This window comes from Panthera uncia, chromosome D2, assembly GCF_023721935.1.
Source record: "Panthera uncia isolate 11264 chromosome D2, Puncia_PCG_1.0, whole genome shotgun sequence".
Lineage (NCBI taxonomy): Eukaryota > Metazoa > Chordata > Mammalia > Carnivora > Felidae > Panthera > Panthera uncia.
Window position 1 is genome coordinate 28,757,519 of NC_064818.1, and position 27,970 is coordinate 28,785,488.

At 40.2% G+C, this 27,970-nt stretch overlaps 1 protein-coding gene across 1 annotated transcript; it reads left to right on the plus strand.

The window, feature by feature from the left end:
* Window positions 1-62: 62 nt before the first annotated feature.
* On the plus strand, window positions 63-27,862 carry DDX21 (DExD-box helicase 21). Its single transcript, XM_049645156.1, has 15 exons — window positions 63-247; window positions 2,379-2,816; window positions 5,050-5,125; window positions 6,056-6,234; window positions 7,728-7,845; window positions 11,127-11,312; window positions 12,413-12,558; window positions 13,382-13,531; window positions 13,919-14,080; window positions 15,563-15,682; window positions 16,745-16,818; window positions 20,350-20,509; window positions 21,351-21,485; window positions 24,224-24,268; window positions 25,083-27,862. The coding sequence occupies exons 1-15, from the start codon at window positions 161-163 to the stop codon at window positions 25,350-25,352; spliced, it is 2,346 nt and encodes a 781-aa protein (XP_049501113.1). The 5' UTR covers window positions 63-160; the 3' UTR covers window positions 25,353-27,862.
* The last annotated feature ends 108 nt before the right edge of the window (window positions 27,863-27,970 follow it).

Sequence of the window (27,970 nt, forward strand, 5' to 3'; positions counted from 1 at the left end):
CGCTACCGCGTGGGCCGTGGCGTCTCCGGGACTTTCTGCTTCCGCAGGAAATGCTTTGCTTCCGGAAGTGACGAAAGTGGGTGGGCTAAATGGGTAGTACTGTCTCTTCCTCTCCACGCGGTGGAACTGAGTGGTCGGCCTCAGTTGCTTGTGCTGAAAGATGCCGGGGAAACTCCTTAGTGACGTGGATTTGGACTCAGACACGGCCATGGAAAAACTGGAGACACCGCGAAAGCAGAATGCGAAGGTGCCATCGGGGGCTAAGGGTCCTAGGGTGCTGAGAGGAATGGGGTACAGGATGGGCGGGGGTCCGGCTAAGGAGCCCGTGGCGCACACGCGGACCCGGCGCGTCCAGAGCCCGGCCGTGGGGCGCCGGGGAGCTGTGCCGCCGACGGGCGCAGGCGGACCGGAGCTGGGGTGAGCACCGCTCCCATGTGGTTCTGGAGTCTGGGCGCCCCGCACCTGGTGCGCAGTTCACGGTTGGGCCCCACGTTGCTGGCTCAGGCTCAGACCTGACCGGGTTTGAGCGTGCGCGGAGGGAGTTGTCAGTCCTGGTAGAGACTGAAGCTTTAGCCTAGACTAGCCACACCTCAAACCCACCTGCACACGTGGGCGGCGTGAGCAGTGACATTTTACTGTAGTAGTACGGGAAATACAGTTTGTTTTTCGGTAAGCAACCTTTAGAAGATGAAGTAATTCAGTTCGGCTTAAGGTCTATTGACCAGATTTCCCGTGGAAATGTAACGTGTTGTGGTGCTAACGGCACACAGTGTTTTTGATAGAGGCCAGCAGTGTGTAGTGGTCTTAAGTTACCTTGATACCTGTCTGCCTCTTTACTGTTACTTCCTTAGTGATTTCACTTGTGACTGGGTGTCTGTTCTGAAATAAGGTCAGTCAGTGAGAGCAAACATTGTCCCTGAATTTGTATCCTACATGATTTAGAATTTCCTTTCCTTGGCTGTTTATGGGCCTTTTTGATGGGGAGCTTTTACAACAGCAACATTTTGGCGTTGTAGGAAGCCGAGGGAGCACAGACTTGTCCCCACAGGTGGGGAGGAAGTGGTCCTGGTTTGCCTGCTCGGCGTCAGTGAAGGTATTCAGTTGTGGGATGGTCAAGTGAAGAGGGACGCGGCCAGACTCCGTTACCTTCCAAGAGAGGCCACTGAGTTAGGAAATCCTCTTACTTAGTGGAGCGAAGGGATGAAAGAACTGAAATCTTGTGGGGAGACCAGATTATTTTTCAGATGTCTGAAAGATGATCATGTGGGAAAGATCACCCTCATCTGTGATTTGAGAGTGGAGGCGGGGCCTGAAGTTTCAGGGAGGCTGATTTCAGCTAAATGTTCTAGTCTTCATATTTCTGTGATTGGCCTTTCAGAAAGGTTTTTTTTGTTTTTATTTATTTATTTATTTATTTTTTTAGCGTTTATTTATTTTTGAGACAGAGACAGAGCATGAACGGGGGAGGGTCAGAGAGAGGGAGACACAGAATCTGAAACAGGCTCCAGGCTCTGAGCTGTCAACACAGAGCCCGACGCGGGGCTCGAACTCATGGAACGTGAGATCATGACCTGAGCCGAAGTCGGATGCTTAACCGACTGAGCCACCCAGGCGCCCCTCAGAAAGGTTTTAACAGAGGCTAAGCACCTATTTGATTTCAGTAATATTAAGTAATTAACTTTCAGGAATAGGAAAAGTTGGAAAAGGTCACACATTTCAGGTAGGAGCCATAGTCTGATTTGGCTTTGAGGTTTCACCCATCCCATTTCCTAGTAACTTATGCTTTTTTTTCCTCTTTAAATTAGATCATCTTTTTTTTGTTATCGCGTGGGGTGATAGATTGTGGGATTTTATAGCTTTTTGGTTCATAAAGTGTCTCTGTAAATTCATTTGCACTTGTCACATAGCCAAGACAGATATTATGAATTCTAGCAGAGAAAGAAATCCGCTTAATATTGTCCATCTGTGGACATATGTGGCCTTATTGCTCTATTAGAATTAAATTAAACTGTACTTGATCACTTTCTGTAGTTGTACCTCTTGACGACTCTTGGAGCATCCCATAAGAAACCCCAAATCCCTTATGAAAACTTGATTTTACAACTTGTTCAACCAACATGAATTAAATAGTTGCCAAGAGGCATTCTCTTCTGAGCTCATGAAGTCATTGATATACAATGTACTTATTTCCATATAACTAAGAAATGGTACTAAAAAGCATAGTGTTTTGTCTTATTGAAAGGAGAAGGTACAGACGTTGAAAAATGCCCCAAAATTGTGTTCTTCATAATTACATGATCTTGAAATAATCGAGAATTGATGCATCATACAAATGTATACATGCTTTGCTCAGTAGTTTGTATTTTTTAATTTCTTAGAAGGGTAAAAAAGAGAAGCCAAAGTCTAATAAGACTGAAGAGGCAACAGAAGTAAAGGAAGAAACTATTTCCCCCAAAGCCAAAAAAATTAAAAAGAAAGCCGAGTCTTCTGAGATTGACATGAATTCTCCTAAATCCAAAAAGGCAAAAAAGAAAGAGGAGCCATCTCAGGATGACATTATTTCTCCTAAAACCAAAAGTGTGAAGAAACCAAAGGAGTCCTTTGAAAAGAAACTTGTTTCTCCTAAAACCAAAAAAGTAATGAAAAGTGAGGAGCCTTCTGAAGAAGAAATAGGTGCTCCTAAGCCGAAGAAGATGAAAAAAGAAAAGGAAATGAATGGAGACATTGGAGAGAAAAGCCCCAAACTGAAGAATGGATTCCCTCATTCTGGACCTGTCTCTAACTCCAGTGAAGAAAGTAACAGTGAATTAGAGCAGGTAAAGTTGCATTTTCATATGTAGAGAATATCTTTCATTGTGGTTTCAGATAAATAAGTAGGTAATTGCTACCTAGAGGCAACAGAAGCAGGAGAAAATTTGATGTGTTGACACTTTATGGGGGGGTCCCTTGAGCTGCATGCTGCCTGCATTCAGGGTAAGACTTAATCTTAAAAATAGCTTAAAGTTATAATGTTTCCTTTGCAAAGAAACAGGCCTATTTAAGTTTAGGGAATGTCTTCTCTCCATGTCTGCTTATTTGCAAGTCAGAAATTAAAAGAGATTATAGTTATGCAGATAGGCCCTAGCTTCCCTCTGAGGGGTTTCACCAAAAAATCTTAATTAGTAGAGCTACTGAAAAGGATTTTGTTTGATTTTGCATAAGTTTTTGTTTGGCCATTAACTCAAGTTGAACCCGATGATTGGATGTCCACTTGGAAGTAGTTCTGTTACCTTTCAGAAACTCAGTCATCAAAGAAATCCTAATTCTAATAATTTTCTGTTTGCCATAGGTCATAATCAACATTTAAATTTTTTTTCCTTGGTTCATATCCAGGTGCCCCCTCAAAATAAATAGGTAAATAAATAAATTTTTTTCCTGATTATAAATAAGTGATTTACAGAATTAGGAAAATATAGAAATTTGGGGCACCTGGATGGCATCTGACTTTGGCTCAGGTTCTGATCTTAATGGTTCTGTAGGTTTGAGCCCCAGGTCAGACTCTATGCTGATGGTTCAGAGCCTGGAGCCTGTTTCTGATTCTGTGTCTCCCTCTCCTGCTGCCCCTTCCCCACTTGCTGTCTCTCTCTCAAAATAATAAAAAACATAAAAACATTTTGTTTGCTAAAAACAAAAAGTTCCCTAGAATTTCAGCATTCGTTAATTCAGTAAATATTAAATACTCATTAGGTATAGAGGTAACCTGTTGTTGAATGCTGTTCTGTTTCTTTACAGTACTTTATATATATATATATATATATATATATATATATATATATAAAACTTTTTTATCAGATTAGGATTGTACTATATGCAATCTTGTCTCCTGCCTTTCCACTTTTATTTAAACATTATATTCTATTTTTTTAATGTTTACTTTTTGAGAAAAAGAAAAAGACAGAGCATGAGCGGGGGAGGGGCAGAGAGAGAGGGAGACACAGAATCCGAAGCAGGCTTGAGGCTCTGAGCTATCAGCACACAGCCTGGTGGGAGCTTGAACCCATGAACCGCGAGATCATGACCTTAGCCGAAGTCGGCGCTTAACCGACTGAGCCACCCAGGCACCCCTAAATAATAAATATTTTCATTGGTTCCATAATCCATTATATAAATGTTTAGAAAATCACTTAATTCCTGTATTGAGCATTTAAATTTTTTACTATCAAATAATGCCACAGTGACCACTTTGTCGTAAATGTTTGTTTCTTATTTTCTGTGAATATATGTGAAAGATGTGGCTATGCAAAAGGGTTAATGACCTGTTCAGCAGTATAGTAGTCCCCCCTCATCTGATGTTTTTCTTTCTGGGGTTTCAGTTGCCCCCTGTCAACCACGTTCAAGAGTAAATGATTCTCCTCTTGACACATTGTCAGAAGGACAGTAGTAGCCTGATGCTGCATCACAATCCCTACGTCATTCACCTCACTTCATGTCATCACATAGGCATTTTATCAATCCTGTTATCATCACAAGAAGTAGGAGTGCAGTACAGGAAGATATTTAGAGAGAGACCACATTTGCATAATTTTTATCATGATCTGTTGTTATAATTGTTCCAGTTTATTATTAGTTATCGTCATTAGTTTGTTACTGTGCCTAATTTATAAGTTAAACTTTATCTTGGGTATGTGTGCATAGTAGAAAACAGTGTATTTAAGGTTCTGTACTATTCAGGTATCCACTAGAGGTCTCCCCTGTGGATAATGGAGGACTCCTATATATTGGTATGGGATGGCAACAGAATAGTTCTTAGTTGAGACTGAATCTGCTTTTACTAGCCACACGTAGTATATCTACAGTATATATTTGCATTTTCCTTTTGTTAGGGTTTTATAGATGATTATGATTTCCTTTTTGGATCTTAATTTACCTACCAAAGTTTCTCTGTCTTTGTGGTTGATTTAGAAGAGATGTTTTCGAATAGGTTCTTTTGTTTCTTTCTCAGAAGGCGTCTCTGTGACTACCTGTGGGATTAAAGTTACTGATTTCTTTCTGTGGCCCTTTACTTGATAGGAAATACCTGTGGAACAAAAAGAAGGAGCTTTCTCTAATTTTCCCATATCTGAAGAGACCATTAAACTTCTCAAAGGTAATATTTTGGAACTATTGTATAATGTTACTATATATTATTTGGAAGCACTCCACTATTTTTGTTGAGATGAAGGACAATATGTGGAACCACATAATAACTTAGATCTGTATATATAGTATAGGACCATACTGGTGATGGCTTTGCTGTCTCTTAAATAGGTGACTAAATTTTATTCAAACCAATGTGTATATTCAGAAGTGTGAGGACTGATTGTTCTGGTACAAATAAATGGTTCATGCCATTTATTTGTATGGTTCGTATTTTCTTTGTTATTCTCTCCCACTTCGTGAGGCATCTCTTCATAATACCAACTTGACTCAGAACTCAGCCTAACGTTGTGCCTCTGAACAAACTAGGTAGTCACATGTGTGGGTAGGTGTTTTCTGAATCAGGTGTGGCATAGTCTGGACTGCAAATCCAGATTTGGGGCTTCTGTTGACCTATGAATGAGATTACACAACAAGTAACTAAATTCTAAAAAAAAATGTTTGCTATAATTTGGTACTTTAATTTTTTTTTATTTTTTAGAGAGTGCAAGAGTAGGGGAGGGAGGCAGAGGGAGGGAGGGAGGGAGGGAGGGAGAGAGAGAGAGAGAGAGAGAGAGAGAGAGAGAGGCACAGTCTCAAGCAGGCTCCATGCTAAGCACGGAGCCTGATGTGGGGCTCAATCCCAGGACACTGGGATTGTGACCTGAGCCAAAATCAAGTTGGACGCTCAACCAGCTGAGCCACCCAGGCACCCCTAATTTGGTGCTTTAAAGTTTGTTGATATTTTTCAGTCAAGCAGATTCTTCACTACCAGAATACATTGGAGCCTGACTTTGTAGATATTGACAAGAAAGTAGAATTCTTTAATTCTCTAGGACCAGAAACGTGGCTGGGATTTTAAGAACTGCAATGTCAGGTAACATGGTAAATTTGTTCACAGGCCGTGGGGTGACCTTTCTGTTTCCGATACAAGCAAAGACATTTCACCATGTCTATAGTGGAAAGGACTTAATTGCACAGGCACGGACAGGAACCGGGAAGACCTTCTCCTTTGCCATCCCTTTGATTGAGAAACTTCAGGGAGAACTACAAGACCGGAAAAGAGGCCGTGCTCCTCGGGTAACTATCTTTAACATAGACCTCAGGGGCTCCAAATCTGTAGTATAGTTTTTTACTGGGTTCTCCTTAAAGTGTTTTTTTCTTTTCCTTTCCTTTCCTTTCCTTTCCTTTCCTTTCCTTTCCTTTCCTTTCCTTTTCTTTTTTTTTTTTTTTTTTTTTTTGTATCTTGAGATCTTTATTTGAAGCTAAAGCAGGATTATTCTCTTAAGATTGTTGGCCACAAACCTGTGTATTTAAATATTGTAATCTGCCCCATGGTTGTGACTGCCTGTATTATTAATGCTCTTTGTGTTCCCTTCAAACTATTAGATGCCCCTGCAGCTCACAGGTTTGATCAAGTGTCTGACCATTTTTGCCTAGATGGAGAAAGCAGTTTTAAGTAGAGATGCATGAGTAGAAGGAGGGGTACTCAAAGAGGTGAAGAGGCCAAGCTTCCTTGTCAGGCTGGTGCTCATCAGGTTCATTTCTGGAGAAACTGGCATTTGACAAACCTTAACCTCACTGAAATGCCTATGTGGTCATCATGGTTATGGGTTCTTGTGCTTGACTTTCTGGCCCTGCCTCATTTGTTTACTGGCCTTCCAGTGTCCATACTCACCCCTCATTAATTCATTGTTTATTGCTGTAAACAAATGCAGCATTAAACAAATGAGTTATTCCAGCACTTGGAGTTATTCCAGCCTACACGTAGTGGATGTTCAGTAAATATCTGTTGGGTGAATGTATCTGATGAATTAGTGAACATTGTTCTTAAGTCACACTTGTTTCATGCTATTACCCTACTTAAGGATCTGTAGTAGTTTCACGTTTTATGTCTTGTTGGGTCAAACTCCGACTGCTCTGGGATTCAAAGCCCCTCACCATGTTGGTCCTGCCTTAACTAGTCTTTCTTCTACTTTAAGTTTACTGTAATGTAGAGGTTCAGTCGACAGGTTTTGGAGCCCAGCTGTTTGAATTTAAATCCAGGCTTTGCTTCTTAGCCTTTTGGTTCAAAATCTTGTGTGTGTTTACTATAGGTACAGTTGTCAGGTAGGTCAGTAACTTGTGAGAATTACAGAAGAATGTGTAGTAAGTGTGTAGTAGAGCCTGAGACAGTAAAAGCTCAAAGATTAGTTAATGTTGTTATCCTCAGTGGTGTTACTCCTTGCTCGAGTTGTTGCTTTTCCTGGAATGGTTTTTTTAAGTAGTAACAGCTCCACGAAACTCCTCACTTCCTCCAGCCTACTCCCGGGCAGCCCTCCTGGAGCATCACATGTTTGGGCATCTACTTCTCTTCTGATTGGTAGGATCACAAACTTTTCTTCTGAGTAGATTTGTCAGGGACTGTATTACATTTATGATCCTTCCCCACACGAAACTATGTTGCAGAGCACATAATAGATGTTTTGAAAATACTTGGTAGGATGAGTTGAACCTTCTGATGAATTTCAAATTTGTTAAGAAACAAGTACTTCATGATACTTTGAATTCAATGATTAGTTTTTGCTTTTCAGGTACTGGTTCTTGCACCCACAAGGGAGTTGGCCAATCAAGTAAGCAGAGACTTCAGTGACATCACAAGAAAGCTGGCAGTGGCTTGTTTTTATGGTGGAACTCCCTATGGAGGTCAAAGTAAGTAAATCGAAAAGTGAGGGAAGGAAAATGCCAACCATTGTTGGGTGCCCTGGTAGGCTTTCTCTGACCTTGACATCTGTCTTTACCTGGTTTAGTCATTTATAGTAGTTTTCTTTTGTCATCATTGTTTTTAAAAAAGTTTTTTTTAACGTTTGTTTGTTTTTGAGACAGAGACAGAGTGTGAGTAGGGGAGGGGCAGAGAGAGAGGCAGATACAATACCAGGCTCCAGGCTCTGAGCTGTCAGCATAGAGCCCAATGCGGGACTCGAACTCACCAGCCATGAGATCATGACCTGAGCTGAAGTCGGACGCTCAACCAACACCATGCAGGCGCCCCTCTTTCGTCATTACTGTTTAAAGATGGTCAAGAACATCGTCCTGCATAATGATGCGTAAAATCCTGTATATAGTTCTTTGGAGTTTTGTGTTATTTGGCTATGTTCATCTAAAGGAGGCTACAAAGGTATCTTACTGAACCCAAGAGGATAGAGTCCAGGGGGCTCTTAGAACTAGAAGGTCATGATTCAGAGTTACTCTTTTTATCTGTCAAAGAGGATGGATCTGGCTGTTTTGGGGTCTTTGTTTCTTTCTTGCTGTAGGCGGGCCTTCCTCTGAGCCTAGGGGCCAAATGTTGCAGGCCCCTATTGTAGGATTCCGTTACTTACCAGTTCAAGACCTGGAAGCTTTATTAGGTAGAGCAGATAATATAATTCAGGAAGGGATTTAAGGCATTAAAAATGTTAGTATTGGCATGCAATGCTTGTGCTCTTTCCAGCTCTGATTGAGTGAACTAGGCTTTGGCATCAGAAAAGTGTACGTTTGAATTTAGACTCTGCTCACAGTGTGATTTGAAGTTCAGGGTGCTTGATTTTTCTTTTCGTTTGCTTGTGTGAAAAAATAAGTTTACTGAATTCACCCTGCCAGGGGTGTTATGAGGATTGAATTGGAGAATGTAGAGTGCCTGGTGAGACCCCTAGACTGCAAGAGCAGTTCAGTAAAAAATTGCATTATTAACCACCTCACCTCATTATACTGAATTCCATTTTCTTGACCATCTCTGTGCCTTCTGGGAATACTTACCCTTCTACCCTGTCTCATTCTTTCTATACCTGATTACCCAACTGTGTATACAGTTCTTTCTTCCTTTTTTTTTTTTTTTTTTAATTATTTTAAAATTTACATCCAAATTAGTTAGCATAGTGCAACAATGATTTCAGGAGTAGATTCCTTAATGCCCCTTACCCATTTAGCCCATCCCCCCTCCCACAACCCCTCCAGCAACCCTCTGTCCTCTATGTTTAAGAATCTCTTATGTTTTGTTTTTATATTATTTTTGCTTCCCTTCCCTTAGTTCGTCTATTTTGTATCTTAAATTCCTCATATGAGTAAAGTCATATGATGTTTGTCTTTCTCTGACTAATTTTGCTTAACATAGTACTCTCTAGTTCCATCGACATAGTTGCAAATGGCAAGATTTCATTCTTTCTGATTGCTGAGTAATACTCCATTGTATATATATACCGCATCTTTATCCATTCATCCGTCGATGGACATTTGGGCTCTTTCCATACTTTGGCTATTGTTGATAGTGCTGCTATAAACATCGGGGTGCATGTGCCCCTTCGAAACAGCATACCTGTATCCCTTGGATAAATACCTACTAGTTCAATTGCTGGCTCCTAGGGTAGTTCTATTTTTAATTTTTTGAGGAAGCTCCATACTGTTCCAGAGTGGCTGCACCAGCTTGTATTCCCACCAGCAATGCAAAAGAGATCCTCTTTCTTCGCATCCTCGCCAACATCTGTTGTTGCCTGAGTTGTTTATGTTAGTCATTCTGACAGGAGTGAGGTGATAATCTCATTGTGGTTTTGATTTATATGTCCCTGATGATGATGTTGAGCATTTTTTTCATGTGTCTCTTGGCCATCTGGATGTCGTCTTTGGAGAAGTGTTTATTCATGTCTTTTGCCCATTTCTTCACTGGATTATTTGTATTTTGGGTGTTGAGTTTGCTAGGTTCTTTATAGATTTTGGATACTAACCCTTTATCTGATATGTCATTTGCAAATATCTTCTCCAGTTCCATCGGTTGTCTTTTAGTTTTGCTGATTGTTTCCTTTGCCGTGCAGAAGTTTTTTATTTTGATGAGGTCCCAAGAGTTCATTTTTGCTTTTGTTTTCCTTGCCTCTGGAGACGTGTTGAGTAAGAAGTTGCTGCGGTCGAGGTCAAAGAGGTTTTTGCCTGCTTTCTCCTCGAGAATTTTGATGGCTTCCTGTCTTACATTTAAGTTTTTCATCCATTTTGAGTTTATTTTCGTGTATGGTGTAAGAAAGTGGTCCAGGTTCATTTTCCTGCATATCGCTGTTCAGTTTTCCCAGCACCATTTGCTGAAGAGACTGTCTTTACTCCGTTGGATACTCTTTCCCGCTTTGTCAAAGATTAGTTGGCCATAAGTTTGTGGGTCCATTTCTGGGTTCTCTGTTCTGTTCCATTGATCTGAGTGTCTGTTCTTGTGCCCATACCTTACCGTCTTGATGATTACAGCTTTGTAATGCAGCTTGAAGTCTGCAATTGTGATGCCTCCAGCTTCGGTTTTCTCTTTCAGGATTGCTTTGGCTATGCAGGTCTTTTCTGGTTCCATACAAATTTTAGGATTGTTTATTCTAGCTCTGTGAAGAATGCTGGGTTATTTTGATAGAGATTGCTTGTATTTCTTTAAGATTCTCATTCTAGGGGCACTGGGGTGGTTCAGTCACTTGGGTGACCAACTGTTGATTTCAGCTCAGGTCATGATCTCATGGTTTGTGGGATTGAGCCCCATGTTGGGCTCTGCTCTGAGAGTGTGGAGCCTGCTTGAGATTCTCTCTGCTCCTCCCCACTCGTGCTCTCTTGCTCTTTCTTTCTCTCTGTCTCTCTCTCTCTCTCTCCCTCCCTCCCTCCCTCCCTCCCTTTCTCCCTCCCTGTCTCCTTCAAAATAAATAAACTTAAAGAAAAAAAAGATTCTCATTCTCAGTTTGTCTGTGAAACCTTGACACTTTGTGTTACCAAGGAAGTCCTTTCCTGGTGCTTCCATCTCCCACTGGTGCATTTTTCTGGACTGTCACTTCTTATCTGTTCTTCCCACTAGATTCAGGAGTGCCTTGAGTATCTTTATCTTTGATACTTAGCATATTACCTTGTATTGTAGTTAACATTTTAGAATAAGAATATATTTAATTGGTACCTGAGACTAATAAAAGGATTTAAAACCTAGTATATCTTATTGATGTTTTTTATAGTTGAACGCATGCGGAATGGGATTGATATCCTGGTTGGGACACCAGGTCGTATCAAAGACCACCTGCAGAATGGCAAGCTAGATCTCACCAAACTTAAGCATGTTGTCCTGGATGAAGTTGACCAGATGTTAGATATGGGGTTTGCTGATCAAGTGGAAGAGATTTTAAGTGTGGCATACAAGAAAGGTAAGCTCCAAATTCAAGGAAGTGATAAAAGGATTACAGGAAGGGTGGTGATTAAGTGGTCTTCTAAGAGTTAAATGAAGCCTTAAATTGGGGGATGATTTATTTTATTTAGGAAACTTAAAAAAAAAAACAAAACCATGATTTATCACATAATAATGGGGAACGTAAAAGATAAAAGAAGAAAATTTGATACTCTGCCAGCTTGGCGTGTTTTGCTTTTGGTCTATTTCTTCCTGACTTTGTACTATTGTTGCATATGTGTGTGTGTTAATTATAATCTTATCATGCATATAAAAATTTGGCATTACACTCCATGAAGAGGTTTTGCCATGATTTAATTCCATCTGTGTATTTTGAATTTTAGATAATACAAATAATTCTGCCTATAGACATTTGTATGCAAATAGCTTCCTTCACGCCTCAGTATTTGGAATTTATTTTTTAGGGTAGATGTCCAGAAATGAAGTTACTGAGTTGAAAGTTATAAATAGTTCATGTTTCTCGATGTACATTGTCAAGTTGCTCTCCAAAAGGGCTCTACTTATTTACTCCACCATTTGAAATACTGTATGAAAATGCAGTGTTATTCAAAGAGCAAACTAAAAAAAGGGGGCTGGGGTGGGGCTAGGGAAGTTTTTTAGTACCTGACCTCAAAGAATGAATAGACTGGAATTCTAAACTCAAAATACTCAGGAAATGCTAGAGAGTATAGACGAATGTAGAATCTAATCTGTGTTGGTGTTTATTGTAGGTTATTTACTTAGTGATCTAAACGAGGTGGTTACTGGTCTTGATGAACAGGTGTTTTCCAGGTGACAGGTCTCATTATGGACAGATTTCCTTCGTGGTTCATAAAGGCCAGGGTCAGAAAGCAAAATAATTTTAAAGTACTTTTGGTATTTCAGGTCTCCTTTACATAAATTACATAGGAAGTATTTCTTTGCCCATTAGGAATCTTTGTGTCTTTCATTTCTGTGTCATCAGTGCCTGGCTTGGCCTCAGGTGGTTGCTGTTGCATGTTGATTGGGGAAGAACTGGGTGAGGTGGAGTACTGTGTAGGCTTATTTGGGTTATTCATACTGACTTTTTTCCCCCCAAAGATTCAGAAGACAATCCCCAAACATTGCTTTTTTCTGCAACCTGCCCTCATTGGGTATATAACGTTGCTAAGAAATACATGAGATCTACATATGAACAGGTGGACCTCATTGGTAAAAAGACTCAGAAAACGGCAATAACTGTGGAGGTAAATGATTTATTCAGTTAGAATTTTGTATATCATTTTTTCCCTGTCTGATAATATTAAGACTGGAAAATACAAACTGTTTTTCCAGATAAATACTAAATCCATGTGAGGAGCCAAGTAAAGATCTATTTCTGTTTGTGTTGTGTGTGGTTATCTGTGTTCTCTAAGTTTCATTATCTGGTAGTCTGATTTCAAAATCTTTCGGAATCTGTCTGAATTTTGTAAATAGAAAGAAATTACACTAGAATTGATTGACTTTTTTTTTTTTTTAATATTATGTTTTTAAGTTGTCTCTACACAAAATGTGGGGCTTGAACGCACAATCCCAAGAGTTGCATGCTCTACCAATTGAGCCAGCCAGGTGCCCCAACACCTAGAATTTAAACACTCGAGGGCAGCAGAGATATCTAGTACTTTGTTTTGAAGCTGTTTTCATTTTAGGGCCCAGCACCTAGAATTCCTTTCACCCAAGGAATAGACATGCACGCTAACTGACTAATCGCAGTTTTAAGTGGATGAAAGGACAAAAAAAATACTGAAATTTTTCTCTGGTCAATTACTTGGTTTCCTGTAGGAATCAAGGGAATGGCATTTCTTCTTTTGTTTTCCTGGTTAGTTCAGAAAACAGAGGAACCAGATGCTCTTTGGAGAAAGGGGATGGCTCTCTGTGTTAATGAGTTTGGGTTTTTTTCTCTACACAGTGGTGGCAGCAGTCTGCTCTAGTCCATATGAAACAATTGCTTCTAGCACCGCTAGTGTTGAGCAGGTGATTTCAGGTTCCAGGTGGGCTTTACTAAATAGATCTTTTTTCCACTCCTATAAGCACCTGGCTATCAAGTGCCACTGGACTCAGAGGGCAGCAGTTATTGGGGATGTGATCCGAGTATACAGTGGTTTTCACGGGCGCACTATCATCTTCTGCGAGACCAAGAAAGAAGCCCAGGAGTTGTCACAGAATGTGTCCATAAAGCAGGTTGGTTCTTCCCCCTTTTTCCTGTAGGGAGGAAGCATCTTTCAACTGATAGACCCCATTAACATTTTAGAGTTCACCTGATCTGACAGTCTCCTCTCACAGATGAGGAAACAGTGTCTCAAACCCAAGGTTACACTGACAAAGTAGGTTTGATCAGTCTGTCTAGTGTTTTTTACCTAGTAAATATAGCTGGACACAGTTGATCTAATGACCAAGGAGTAGAAAAAATTTGAGGTTTGTCCGTGTGAGGCATATGTTTTTCCCTTTACGTTATTTTCAGCAGAACTATCACCAAAATCCGAATGTCCTTACAGGCCTGCTTTGTTGTGTTAAAAGTAGCTGGATTATTGGATCTGGTGTTCTTATGCCAGTTTATTTCTTTGGCAGGACGCCCAGTCATTACATGGAGATATTCCTCAGAAGCAGAGAGAAATTACTCTGAAAGGTTTTAGAAATGGTGATTTTGGAGTTTTGGTTGCAACCAATGTTGCTGCTCGTGGGTTAGACATCCCTGAGGTTGATCTGGTTGTACAGAGTTCTCCACCAAAGGTAAGTGTTCTATACTACAGTTTTGTTTTGTTTTGGTTTGGTTTTTGGGGAGAGAGGATACTAACACAAATTGGAAGTTGTATGGTCTAGTTTCATGTGGTTAGTAATAGCTGTCTCTTTTGAGTGCTAGGAAGCTGTGGTGATTTTTAAAACAAACCTCTTCTGAGGTCCTTCTCTCAGAACTGATAGTTGAGTGGAAATGTGGTCAGTGGCCAGAGGCTGGGAAGATTGTTTCTTGTTGAAGGGAATTTTGGTTGGCTCGTGCAGGTAGTGCAGTTGTGAACTGGGCTTTGAAGATGGGTAGGACTCCGGCGGGGTGAGGGTAGCATAAACCCATGAACTACAGGATAAAGAAGGGAAAAAAGACCTGTGATTAATAGCCTCTGTGGGTGATGAGAACCTCTTAGGGAGGGGGCCGAAGCATCAGGTTATGTGGTATGAACACTGCTTCCTGTCAGTAAAAGTTGGTCTGAAGGAGCCTGCTCTGCTCCCATCACTTCAAATGTGAGGACCCCCACAAATTGGCAGATTCCTCAGGATTAAAGGTTGTTTTACAATGATAGAAAAAATACCTGATTACTGTGAAGTCACCAGTTCTTACAAAGGAAGTGTTGTTTAAGGGAGTCTGTAGAACTGTGCTGTCCAATTTGATGGCCACAGCTATGTGTAGCTGTTCAGCACTGGAAACAGTCTGAATTGACATGTGTGTTTCTAAATGTAATATACACATTGGGGTTTTGTTTATGTTTTAAACTTTCTATTATGTACTCTGGATTTTGAAGACATACAAAAAAGAATGTAAAATATCTCAGTGATCTGTTTTTTTTGTTTTTTTTTTAATTTTTCTCTCCCCCACTTTATTTATTTTATTTTTTTTAAACGTTTATTTATTTTTGAGACAGAGAGAGACAGAGCATGAACGGGGGAGGGTCAGAGAGAGAGGAAGACACAGAATCCGAAGCAGGCTCCAGGCTCTGAGCTGTCAGCACAGAGCCCGACGCGGGGCTCGAACTCACAGACCTCGAGATCATGACCTGAGCCGAAGTCGGACGCTTAACCGACTGAGCCACCCAGGCGCCCCTCAGTGATCTGTTTTTTTATGTGGATAGTATATTGATAGTACATAGGCCTTATGTTTAGATACTTTTAGATATATTGAGTTAAAGAAGATATATCATTAAGTTTTTTTTTTTTTTTCATAGCTTTTTAGTGGGTTACTACAAAGTTGAAGATTGAAATTACTTACGTGGTTCTGTAGTACAGTACTATTTAGATGATGCTTTTTTCAGATTTGCCCATAGGATAGGAACTGCTATTCTAGAGATTTTTTAAAAAATGGTCACAGTTCTTTAATTTAAATTGAAGTGCTAAAGAACCGCACACTCTGGGTGTAGATTAAAACCACCACACTTGCCTCTGCATAGACCACTCAGGTCTTTGTCTCGTTTTGTTCAGTGTCACTCATGTCTCTTACTTCAATAGGATGTGGAATCCTACATTCATCGTTCTGGAAGGACGGGCAGAGCTGGAAGGACGGGGATTTGCATCTGCTTTTATCAGCACAAGGAAGAATATCAGTTGGCACAAGTGGAGCAAAAAGCGGTAAAACTATGTTCTTAGCTTTTCATTCAGCAAATGCTGAATTCTAAAGTCAGTCTTTGTTTTTTGTTATTCGATTTTTATTAATTTTAAGTTTTTATTTCTAGCATGTTGCCATAACTGAAAGCTTATTAGGTACATGTTGTTTTACACATTGTACTATAACATAAAGCCCATTTTGAATGAAATAAGTTTGCATTTGAAAGCAGTGGTTTTGTTTTTATATTTACAATTACATGGGTTATTTTTATGTTTGAAAGGCAGTTTTCAGACAATGATAACATGAACACACCCCAAATATTTAAGCATAGATTAGGGGGTTATAGGAATTACTTAAAAACCAAAAGGATAAATTTAAAGTGGAGAGAGGAGACTGATTTTTCTGACAGATTAATCTCTCCCCATATCCAGACTTATGGAGGAGAGGAGCACTTTACAGTGCAGAAAGCAAGCACTCCCCGGCCAGGGTGATTGTCATTAATAGCAGTGATTGGCATATGTCTTGAGAATGATGTGATGAGACAGCATTCATCTCTGGTTTTCTTCCCCCAAATCCATAATCTCAGTCTTGAGCACGCAAAGAACCCGAGGCAGCCTCACAGTGAGGGACAGAATTCTATAAAATACTTTGCCAGCACTCCTTAAAACTATCAAGGTCATGAAAAATCAGGAAAGGCAGAAACTGCCAGAGATCAGAGTAGACTAAGAAGATATGATCACTGAATGTAATGTGTCACTGGAACAGAATAAGGGTATTTGGAGAAAAACTAGTGAAATTCCATTAACTCTGGAATTCAGTTAATAGTAATGCTGCAGTGTTGGTTTCTTGCCTGTGGCAAACGTACCATAGTACTAATAATAGGGAAATTCGGTGCCTAGTGTACAGGAACTCTGGGTACTATATTTGCAACTTTTCTGTAAGCCTAAAACCATTCTAAAATTAAAAGTTTATCTTTTAAATGTGTAATAAGTATGTTTGGTAATATAAAAAATTAGAGAATTTAATCTCAGTGAAAACAATTGGTGGCCATATTGTATATTAAACTATGGTTCTTTTTCTTGTAGGGAATTAAATTTAAACGAATAGGTGTTCCTTCTGCAACGGAGATAATAAAAGCTTCCAGCAAAGATGCCATCAGGTATGTTTCCTACCCACTGCTACGTCTGTTGTAGTGCTTGTTCCATTTACTGCCTAGCTTTGTGCAGAAATGAGATTTGGCTATCGGATTTATGTATTGACAACTTACAACCTATTTGTTATAAAAATAGACTGTGCTTAAGTAAAATTTTACAAAACAAAAGTCCTAATTTGTATTTATCCCTACCCAATCCTGTTCACCAGAAGAAACCATTATTAATAGTTTGGTTTGTCTTGGGCGTTTTAAGGAACCGTATCTTAGATACAGTATGGGCACTTACCGTGTGGAGATTGATTAGATTGGGTCACAAGATTATACTTCACATCATCATCAATCTAGTGCCTCAACTGGTGGGAATGAATTGATTATTTCTTTAAGTTACTCTGAGATGGTGAGGATTAGATTAACTAACAGTGTTTGTCACTGGAGGTGCTACTGGCATTGGGGGCAAGAGAATTATTTCGTGGGATTGTGCTACAAATTGATGGATAGTTAGTTGTTTAGCCTCTCTGGCTATGCGGTGTATGCTGGGGGGCGAGTGGGGTTGGCATTACGAAAACCAGAAGGTCCTGACTATTTTCCAAACGTTTCCAAATGGTGGCCTACATTCTCTGCTTAAGAGAACCACTGAATCTGGGGGAGCCTGGGTGACTCGGTTGGGTGTCCGACTTCAGCTCAGGTCATTAGAGCCCTGTGTTGTGCTCTGTGCTGACAGCTCAGAGCCTGGAGCCTGCTTCAGATTCTGTGTCTCCCTCTCTCTCTACACCTCCCCCACTCACACTCACTCTCTTCTTCAAAAATAAATAAACTTTAAAAAAAAAAACAAAAAAAACCCACTGAATCTGAGGGGCATCTGGGTGTCTTAGTCGGTTGAGCATCTGACTTCGGCTCAGATCATGATCTCATGGTTCGTGGGTTCAAGCCCTGCATCAGGTTCTATGCCAACAGTGCAGAGCCTGCTTGAGATTCTTGCTCTTTCCTCTCTCTCTCCTGCTCCTGCTTTCTTTCTCTCCTTTGACCTTCCCCTGCTCCTGTTTTTTTTTCCTCTCTCAGAATAAATAAAACTTAAAAAAAATTTTTTTTTAGAGTTTATTTAGAGCATGTGCACTCTGTCTCTCAAATAAGTAAACATTTTTTATAAATAGAAGTCTGTGATCAAAGGAAATGCTTTGTGTTACCATATTAATTAATGGCTCAGGAAAGTTCTCCAAATGAAAATAATTTAACTCAGTAATTTTCAATTTTTTTTTTAGCATGGCATACTTTCAGTATTCTGTAGACAGGGTTTCCTATGACACTACTTAAGGAAATTTGGGATTAGATGGCCAGGAAGGAGAAAAGAGGACAAGCTGGTGGTGTATGTAAGATGTCCTGTAAAGGGGCAGTCTTGCTGAAAGAGGCTGCCTCGGGTGGCCTTGTTCATTTGTGTCCTTTTGAAGATGTGACATTTATTATCACCAAGATAATAGTGATTCTCTAACAAGTGTGTAGTCTCATAAAAAGTCCTTATCATTTTTAACCTGATTTAGAAGTCTTTTTTCCGGGGCGCCTGGGTGGCGCAGTCGGTTAAGCGTCCGACTTCAGCCAGGTCACGATCTCGCGGTCCGTGAGTTCGAGCCCCGCGTCAGGCTCTGGGCTGATGGCTCGGAGCCTGGAGCCTGTTTCCGATTCTGTGTCTCCCTCTCTCTCTGCCCCTCCCCCGTTCATGCTCTGTCTCTCTCTGTCCCAAAAATAAATAAATAATGTTGAAAAAAAAAAAAAAAAAAAGAGAAGTCTTTTTTCCTTTTTATTGCAGAATGGAGGGGCCTCTGGGTGGCTCAATTGGTTGAGCATCTAACTCATGATTTCTGCTCGGGTCGTGATCCCAGGGTCCTGGGATTGAGCCCCACATTGGGCTCCATGCTGAGTGTGGAGCTTGTTTAAGACTCTCTCTCTCCCTCTGTTCCTCTACCCTGCTTGGATGCGTGCACGCTCTTTCTCCCTCTCTCTAAAACTAAAAAAAAAAAGTTAAAAAAGGGGCGCCTGGGTGGCTCAGTCAGTTGAGTGTCCAACTTTGGCTCAGGTCACGAACTCGTGGTCTGTGAGTTCGAGCCTCACGTCGGGCTCTGTGCTGATAGCTCAGAGCCTGGAGCCTGCTTCTGATTCTGTGTCTCCCTCTCTCTCTGCCCCTCCCCCGCTCATGCTCTGTCTCTCTCTGTCTCTGTCTCTCTCTCTCTGTCAAAAATAAATATTAAAAAAATAATAATTAAAAAAAAGTTAAAAAAAGAATGGAGATAGCTATAGTATTTTTTGATCCATAAAGTAGCATATGCTTATTATTGTAAGAAATGTTCAGGGGCACCTGGGTGGCTCAGTCAGTTAAGCATTGGACTTTGGCTCAGGTCACGATCTCACGGTTTATGGGTTTGAGCCCCATATTGAGCTCTGCACTGACAGTGAGGAGCCGGCTTGGAATTTTCTCTCCCCCTCTTTCTCTGCCCCTCCCCCACTCATGCTTTCTATGAAAATAAATAAATTTAAAAAAGAAAAGAAATGTTCAACATCTTTAATATCACTTTCAGTAGCAGCATGGAGTTCCATTATATCTGTCTCATGGTTTATTTAACCAGTCCCATTTTCTTACATGTTTTGTACCCTTAAAAAAAATTTTTTTTTAATGTTTCGTTTTGTGAAAGAGAGAGTCCACGTGCCCAAGCAGGGGAGGGGCATAGAGATAGAGGGAGACCCAGAATCCAAAGCAGTCTCCAGGCTCAGAGCTGTCAGCATAATGCCGGATGTGGGGCTGAACTCACAAACCATGAGATCAAGACCTAGGCCAAAGTCAGTATACTCTTTCTATATCATAAATAACACTGTGGTGAACATCTTGATATTTGTTCTGTTATTTCCTTGGGATAAAACTTTGTTTAATTAATTTTAGAGAGCATGCGAGCAGGGGAGAGGGGCAGAGAGAGAGGGAGAGAGAATCTTAAGCAGGCTCCCTGCTCAGCGCAGAGCCTGACACAGGGCTTGAAATCGTGACCTAAGCAGAAATCAAGACTCGGATGCTTAACCAAGTGAGCCACCCAGGTGCCCCAGAATGAAATTTTTTTTAATTTGATAGTAAAATCAAATTAGATGTAATCAAAGGGATGGCTTTCTTTCTTTTATCTTTTAATTAATTTATCTCTTTTGAGAGAGGGAGAGGGAGTATAAGCAGGGGAGGGACAAGGAGAGAGAGAATCCCAAGCAGGCTCCACAATGTCAGTGCAGAGCCCGACATGGGGCTTGATCTCACAAACTGAGATTATTATCTGACCTGAAATCAAGAGTTGGATGTTTAACTGACTGAGCCACCCAGGCACCCTAAGGAATGGATTTATTTTTACAGAAATGTGATTATACATATACATTGCATCAAAGTGATGTGTGTTAGATATATAAAAGATTTGGTTTGGAAGTTACTGATTTATCTTGAGATGCTGTTGTCTTGAAAATGAAACATGTCCGCTCTTTCCTTTCTCCTAACAAATATACTCAATCACACCATAGGCTTTTGGATTCTGTGCCTCCCACTGCCATTGGTCACTTCAAGCAGTCAGCTGAGAAACTGATAGAGGAGAAGGGAGCCGTGGAAGCCTTAGCAGCAGCACTGGCCCATATTTCAGGTGCCACGTCAGTAGACCAGCGCTCTTTGATCAACTCAGATGCGGTAAGGCTTCCTGTCGAACTCTGACACTTGGGGTAATTTTGAGTTTGAGCAGGATTTAGAAGGGTTCAGTTAGACTTCCCAATTGTTTTAACTTTTGTCTGAAGGTAGGTGTATATATATGTATATATATATATGTATATATATATATATATATATATATATACATATATATATAAACAAATCCCATGGAGAAAGAAAGTAGATTACTCATTTCCACTGTCTCAGTTGGGGGCAATGACATTGACTGTTAATGGGCATGTGGTTTATTTTTTGCGTAATAAAACATTTTGGAATTTTAGTTAGTGGTGATGGTTGAAACCTTGTGAATATACTGAAAACCCGTGAATTGTATACTTTAAAATGGTGTATGATATGGTATGTGAATTGTATGTCAGTTTTTTTAATCCTCCAAAGAAAACCTCAACCACTTAAAGACATAAAAGCATATGATACATTTGGTCAGTATACCTAGAAACTTAAGGTATATGCATTTTTTCCTTTTTTTTTTTTTTAATTGAAATTTTTGAGACAATTGTAGGTTTACATGTAGTTTTAAGAGGTAACACGGAGAGATTCCTTTGTACACTTTGTCCAGTTTCCCTCAGTGGTATCATTTTGCAAAACTATAATGTCACAACTGGGTCACTAACATTGGCACAAACCGTCAGTCTTGTTCAGAGTTCCCAGTCTTACTTGTACTAATTTATGTGATTGTGTTGGGAGAATGGTGTATGCTTTTAGGAGGAACTTTTCCAGAAATAGTTTAGAAACATGAGGGCAATTTTTTTTTATCAGTTAGGTTTGTTTTTGAGACTAATTTTGTTCCCCTTTTTTCTCTAAGGGCTTTGTGACCATGATCTTACGATGCTCGATTGAAATGCCAAACATTAGTTATGCTTGGAAGGAACTTAAAGAGCAGCTGGGTGAAGAAATTGATTCCAAAGTGAAGGGAATGGTTTTTCTCAAAGGAAAGCAGGTAAGTAATGTTGTGACCCTGCTTTGGTTCAGTAGCTTAATGTGGACAATAAAACACCAAATGTAGGCTTCTCCCTGTGGTGTGGGGATGGTGCATCTTTTTGCTCTGTATATAGTCTTCGCTAGGCGATGTCATCCCTGACCCTCAGTTGCCACTTAGTGATGGACAGCTACCTCATCTGGTATCTTTAGCCTGAACTATCTGCGTGCAGTGCCGGACATGAAGTCCCAGCTGCTTCCCTGACATTTCTTCTCAGATGGGGTTATTAAACAACATGAAATTATTCAAAATTGAATTCAGAATCTTTAATTCAAACCTAAAATTTTAATTAAAAAAAATTTTTTTTAATGTTTGTTTATTTTTGAGAGATAGAGACACAGAGTGTGAAAATGGGGGAGGGGCAGAGAGAGAGGGAGACACAGAATCTGAAGCAGGCTCCCGGCCCCAAGCTGTCAGCACAGAGCCCGACGCGGGGCTCGAACGCACAAACTGTGAGATCATGACCTGAGTGAAGTCAGACGCTTAACCAACTGAGCCACCCAGGCGCCCCGAAAACTAAAATTTTAAATCTTGCCTTCCAAACCTGATGTTCTTTCTTCTGAGTCTTGCTGTCAGTTAATGGTAGACCAGCACAGCAGTTCTCAAACTGTTTGGTCTCATGACCCTTTTACATTCTTAATGAATGGTGAGAGTACCAAAAAGCTTTTGTTTGTGTGGGTTGTATCTATTAGTGTTTACTGTGTTAGAAATGAAAACTGGAATTCGAAAACCAAAGAATACCATTCCATTTGCCATCAGAGCTGTGGTAGCATCACGGGTAAATGGGTGTCCGGGAAACTCCACTGTGTGCTTATGAGAGCGTGAGAGTGGCAAGGACACATATTTTAGTATTAGGAAAATTGTTTTGACTTTGTGGAACCTCCGCAAAAGATCTCAGGTTTCCCGGGGGGCGTAGACTGTACTTTGTAAACCACTTGCTTAGAGAACCAGATCTGGTTTATCGTCACCTCGCTGCATGTCTGTGTTTACTTCTTTAAGGAACTCCACATACAGTATGGGTTACAGTCTCAGCTTTCACATGGCGGATGAGTCTTCACGCGCAGGCTCCTGCTCCCCTTACTGCCTCCTCACTGCTAGTACCTCCACTCCAGCAGTGCCAAGTACACCTTGCTTTCTGTCATTCTAAGTGGCTCAACCCGGTGTTCATAGTATTTTTTTTTTTCCTCCACGTTATTTGTGGTGTGGCTTAACCTTGAGTCTCCCTGTGAAGCTTTCCCTGGCCATACAGTAGAGTCGGGGGCACCATATCCATACTTCAGGGTTTTTAGGGCGTGCCTTTATTCAGGCAAATTTTATCTTGCTGGGCTTGCTTATTGACTGAGAGCCTCGAAGCCTATGATGTACTCAAGGGCAAAAACGATTTTTTAGTTATCTTTATACTTCAGTGAGTGGCTGGTGTTAAATACGTAATAATTTTGTGAATGATGATCCCCACAAGTGGCAAAATCCATCAGTACCTGATGCGACCTGTGGTTATGGTTGGGTGGGTTGTTGGGTGGAAGTGGGGTGTTCCTCATAAAATGTTGCAGTTAAAGATAGCTAGGGAAGAGGAGTGCCTGTGTCCGTTGCGGGGTGGTTCTAACTACATTTGTGGAAACCAAGAAATAGGATCTCCTTAACTGGAGGTGATGGCACTGCTATGGTCCTATAAAGTGTTTATTTTTGTATTTTTAATATATATTTTTAAGTTTACTTATTTTTAGAGACAGAAAGACCAGGGGAGGGCCAGAGAGAGAGGGAGAGAGAAAATCCCAAGCAGACTCCACGCTGTCAGCCCAGAGTCCAATGTGGGGGTCGATCCCATGAACCGTGAGGTCGTGACCTGAGCTGGAATCAAAAGTTGGACACTCAACCAACTGAGGCACCCAGGCGCCTGTATTTTTTTGTTTAAAAAGAAATATTTATTTTGTGAGAGAGAGCATGCGTGCGTGCAGGGCTGGGGGGGAAGGGAGGGAGAGAGAGAGAGAGGAGAGAGGGAGAGAGAGAGAGAGAGAGAGAGAATGAATGAATCCTAAGCAGGCATCATGCTGTCATCACAGAGGCCGGAACTCAGAAACCTGTGACATTATGACCTCAGCTGAAATCCAGAGTCAGGCATTTAACCAACTGAGCCACCCAGGTGCCCCAAAAGTGCTATAAAAACCTTTTTATTAGAGCAAGGTGAATTGTGAAAACCTAGAAAATTAACAATGGAAAATCATTTAGTTTTCTACTTTTAGTTAGGTCATCCTGAATAGTAGACACTTTTTCTTACAGAAAGCAGTGTATTTTAATGTAGACCATTGGTTTTGGGGCCATACTGAAAAGATGTTTAAAACCTGCTCTATTTCCCAGCTGGGGGCCTTTGACTTAGCCTCTCCAAACCTCTGTTTCTTCAGCTCTAAAATGTAGCTAATAGCTACTTGAGGAATTAGCAGTCTGATAGCCAAGAATGATCTCTAGCCAGTTCTAAATCATTTTGACTCCCTTTTTAAAGTATCCTTGGGTTTTTGCTGTTGTGCTTTTGGGAGGTATGATATGTGTTGGCATTGGTTGAAAGTCCCATCTAAAATTCATACCTGGAGGGTTTTTTTTGGTTTTGTTTTTGAATATAATTTTGAATATTATATGGTCTTTTGGAGCACACTGACAATTGTGGTGAAAGGCTGAATTAACTTGGCATTTGTTTTGATTTCCAGGGGGTTTGCTTTGATGTCCCTACTGCAGCAGTAACAGAAATACAGGTATTCTTTCTCTTGGATTTTGAAGTTAACATTTAAGTTATAAAACGTTCATTATTGAAAACACAGAATAATGGAAAAGGAATCAACAGCTCTAGTCCCTTTACTAAAAGACAATTAAGAGTTAATGAAGTTTAGTATTTTTTTTCTCCTAGCCTTTTTATTCATATATTTTTCTTATTCAGCCTGTTTTCCTTCTTTCCTTTATCTATAGAGTTATGAACAGTATCTAGCTTTTTCCTCCTGTGTATGTTGTATGGGGTTTACATAGACACCTTGAATTGCTCTATCTTCATTTAGTACTGCTGTGAGATACGGGTTTGTGGTATATTTGCATGTTTTACTACCTGACAGCTGGGGATACAGACACTTAACTGACTCAGCCACCCAGGCGCCCTGAAGGTTGTATTATTTTTAACCAGTGACCTTTTATTTATTCTTATTTTTTTATTTTATTAAAGAAAGCTTTTTTTTGATGCTTATTTATTTTTGAGAGAGAGAAAGAGAGCAGGGAAGGGGCAGAGAGGGAGGGAGACAGAGAATTCCAAGCAGGCTTCGCGCTTGTCAGCTCACAGCCTGATGCGGGACTCGAATTCCCAAACCGCAAGAGCATGACCTGAGCCGAAATCAAGAATTGGATGCTTAACTGATTGAGCTACCCAGGTGCCCCTAACCAGTGACCTTTTAAATTTTAAACACTTAGGTTATCAATCTGGTTTTTCTTCAGAGAAAGGGCAAAAATACTGTCTTTCTCATGCTTTTTAAAATCAAGTTCAATAAAAATCAGAGCAGGTAAAATAATACTATCTCTCCACAGGAGAAATGGCATGATTCACGTCGCTGGCAGCTATCTGTGGCCACGGAGCAACCAGAGCTAGAAGGACCACGGGAAGGATATCGAGGCTTCAGGGGACAGCGGGAAGGCAGTCGAGGCTTCAGGGGACAGCGAGAAGGAAACAGAAACTTCAGGGGACAACGGGAAGGAAATCGAAGCTTCAGAGGACAGCGATCAGGAGGTGGCAACAAAAGTAACAGATTCCAAAACAAAGGCCAGAAGCGGAGTTTCAGTAAAGCATTTGGGCAGTAATTTCAAATAGAGGATTCATATGGCAACATGGAACTGAACACTGATTTTCCTATGAAGTTAAAAGCACATGTGTTTCCTTCTTGACCACTTGCCTTGTCCCCATCTCTTCCAGAGAGACAAGCTTCATGGAAATTATTTCCATCTGATGATTATCACGTGTAACTATTGCTGTTTCTGTATTAGGTTTCTCTTTTGAAAAGATGTATGAATTCGTAATATTTTTATTCTGATGCATTGTCTGTAGGTTATAAGACCAAGTCAAGCATGTATTTGCCCATACTTTTTAAGTTGAGGTGTGTCTCTGTATTTAAATAGTGTCCTTCCCTGAATACCTATGGGGAACGCAGCAGTCTCTGGAGAGGCACTCTGAGCAGTCGAGGCTTACCTGTAATTGGCATTCTTCAGCCACCTGCCTAACAGTGACTCACGTGGTCCCGTAACATGTCCTCTGAGAAATAGTACTGAGCAATGTTTTGAAGCAATATTTCAAAATTGCTGGGATGCAATACATTTTATGCCAGCATGTGCTCTAGATTTGAAGAACAGTGATAAATTTGATGGGAGACATTATGTAGATTAGCCATCATTATGTACATTTTGATACATTTTTAACTCTTCAATGTAAGCTGAATTCATGCTTCAGGAATTCTTCACAGATTTTATCTATTTATGTATATATAAAGAAGTATTTTAATAAAAAACAAGTGTCTTTAAGGAATTCCAAATGTATAAGGTGGCCCTGTAACTTTCTTTGTAAGTAAGGAGGCTGAATAATAGGTGCTTGATGATAATGTACTCTACTTCCTGTTGGAAGATTAACATTATTTACCAAGAAGGAATTAAGGGAGTGGGGGGCAGAGATTTGCATTGATGACAAGAGTCAGGAAATCCACTGAAAATATTTTTTACATGAGAGAAAGAAACATTCATCTCAAGAGCGAAGAAAGGAACAAGTGAAAATACATGAAAAGCATTCTTTTCATGGTAAACAACAGGTCATTAATGTTTCTAGAAATTGACTTCTAATGGGTAAACTGGAGTTTTAGGTAGAATGATCCAATGGTTTCTCAGAGGCCTAGTTCCTATAGTCACAGTATAGGATCTATTTCTGTTAGACTGCTATTCCATTGAAAGGTTTTAGCTGCTTAGAGACTTCCTTTTAAGATAATCTGTGTATGGTTATTTTTGGTTGTAGCTTTGAGGGAACTGACAAATTTTATATAGCTCCTGGTCAGGTAACTCTGTGAGTTCTCAAATATTACTTCTCTGGGAAACTTTCTGCATGGTGCAGGAGCTTAAGAGTGGCATTGTTTTCTTGCCTTAATTCCTAGAAATTCTGGACTGGGACTCTCAGGGAATAAACTCTGATAGGAGAAGTTAAAATACATGGCCTGTCTTGTTTTCATTTGATTATTTTTGAACAATTGAAGTCTTTCTAAGCCCTGGTTTCTTTTGCTCCATCAGATCTCTTTATCTAACTGCATTTTACTCTATCATCTTGCAGTAAGGGGTTCAGATAGCCAGCTCAACTCTTTAAATGAAATTAAAAAAAAAAAAAATTTAACATTTATTTATTTTTGAGAGACAGAGAGAGAGCATGAGCAGGGAGGGGGCAGAGAGGGAGACACAGAATAGCAGGCTCCAGGCTCTGAGCTGTCAGCACAGAGCCTGGCACAGGGCTCGAACTCAGGGACCACAAGATCATGACCTGAGTCAAAGTCGGATGTTTAACCGACTGAGCCACCCAGGCACCCCGCCAGCTCAACTCTTTGATGCTTGAGGCAATGTGTCCTTTCTCTGTTTGGACTTCAGTTGTGTCCTTCAGTCCTAACTGGATGTTTCTGTGTTCTCAGCAATTATCTTGGCTTTTATTTCTTGATCCTCTTGTCAGTTTTACCATTTTCCTCCCATTCCTCATGGCTTCCATCAAGCCACAGGAGAAGGTGTTTGATAACAGACGACTCATGTGTCTTGTAGATTATAATTTATTAGATTTCAATTTTGCTCAAAATACTGAGCATATTTTAATAACAACCAAAGTATTTAATCAAGCAGATTCAAAGGACACAGTACCTGTCCTTTAGGGAAGAGCAGTTAAATCCTTGATGTGGATTAGCCCACAGAAAAATAATCAGGCATAAATCAAGAGTAAGGGGGAAGTTTAGTGGGAATTGCACTTGACACAACTTAATTTTATGGAAAACATGGCTGTTTTCAACAAATGAAGCTAAAGTTTCTCCTGGATCCCAGAATTCAAACCGTATTTGTAAATATATAATTCAGCTGTTTGATTTAAATGGGCTTGTTAGGCTGGGAAATGTTACAGTTTTTACTATTTTCTACAGAGAAAATATTTTCCAATGTATCAGACTCAATGAACTTTTAAAATACAATCCATTTTTACATTGGAGTTATCTGTGCAGCAGTTTCTTTACAATTGTACATAAAATGCTGTAAGTTAATGTATAAAATACTGCTTTATGCCAGAATAAAAATACTAGTATTTACTATTTAAGTTTTTGGTGGCTTTTTTCCTAAAAATGAGAATAGCATGAAATTTTTATTTTAAAAGTAATAAATTATGGGTGAAAAAATCCAAACATAGAAAAAATAATAGT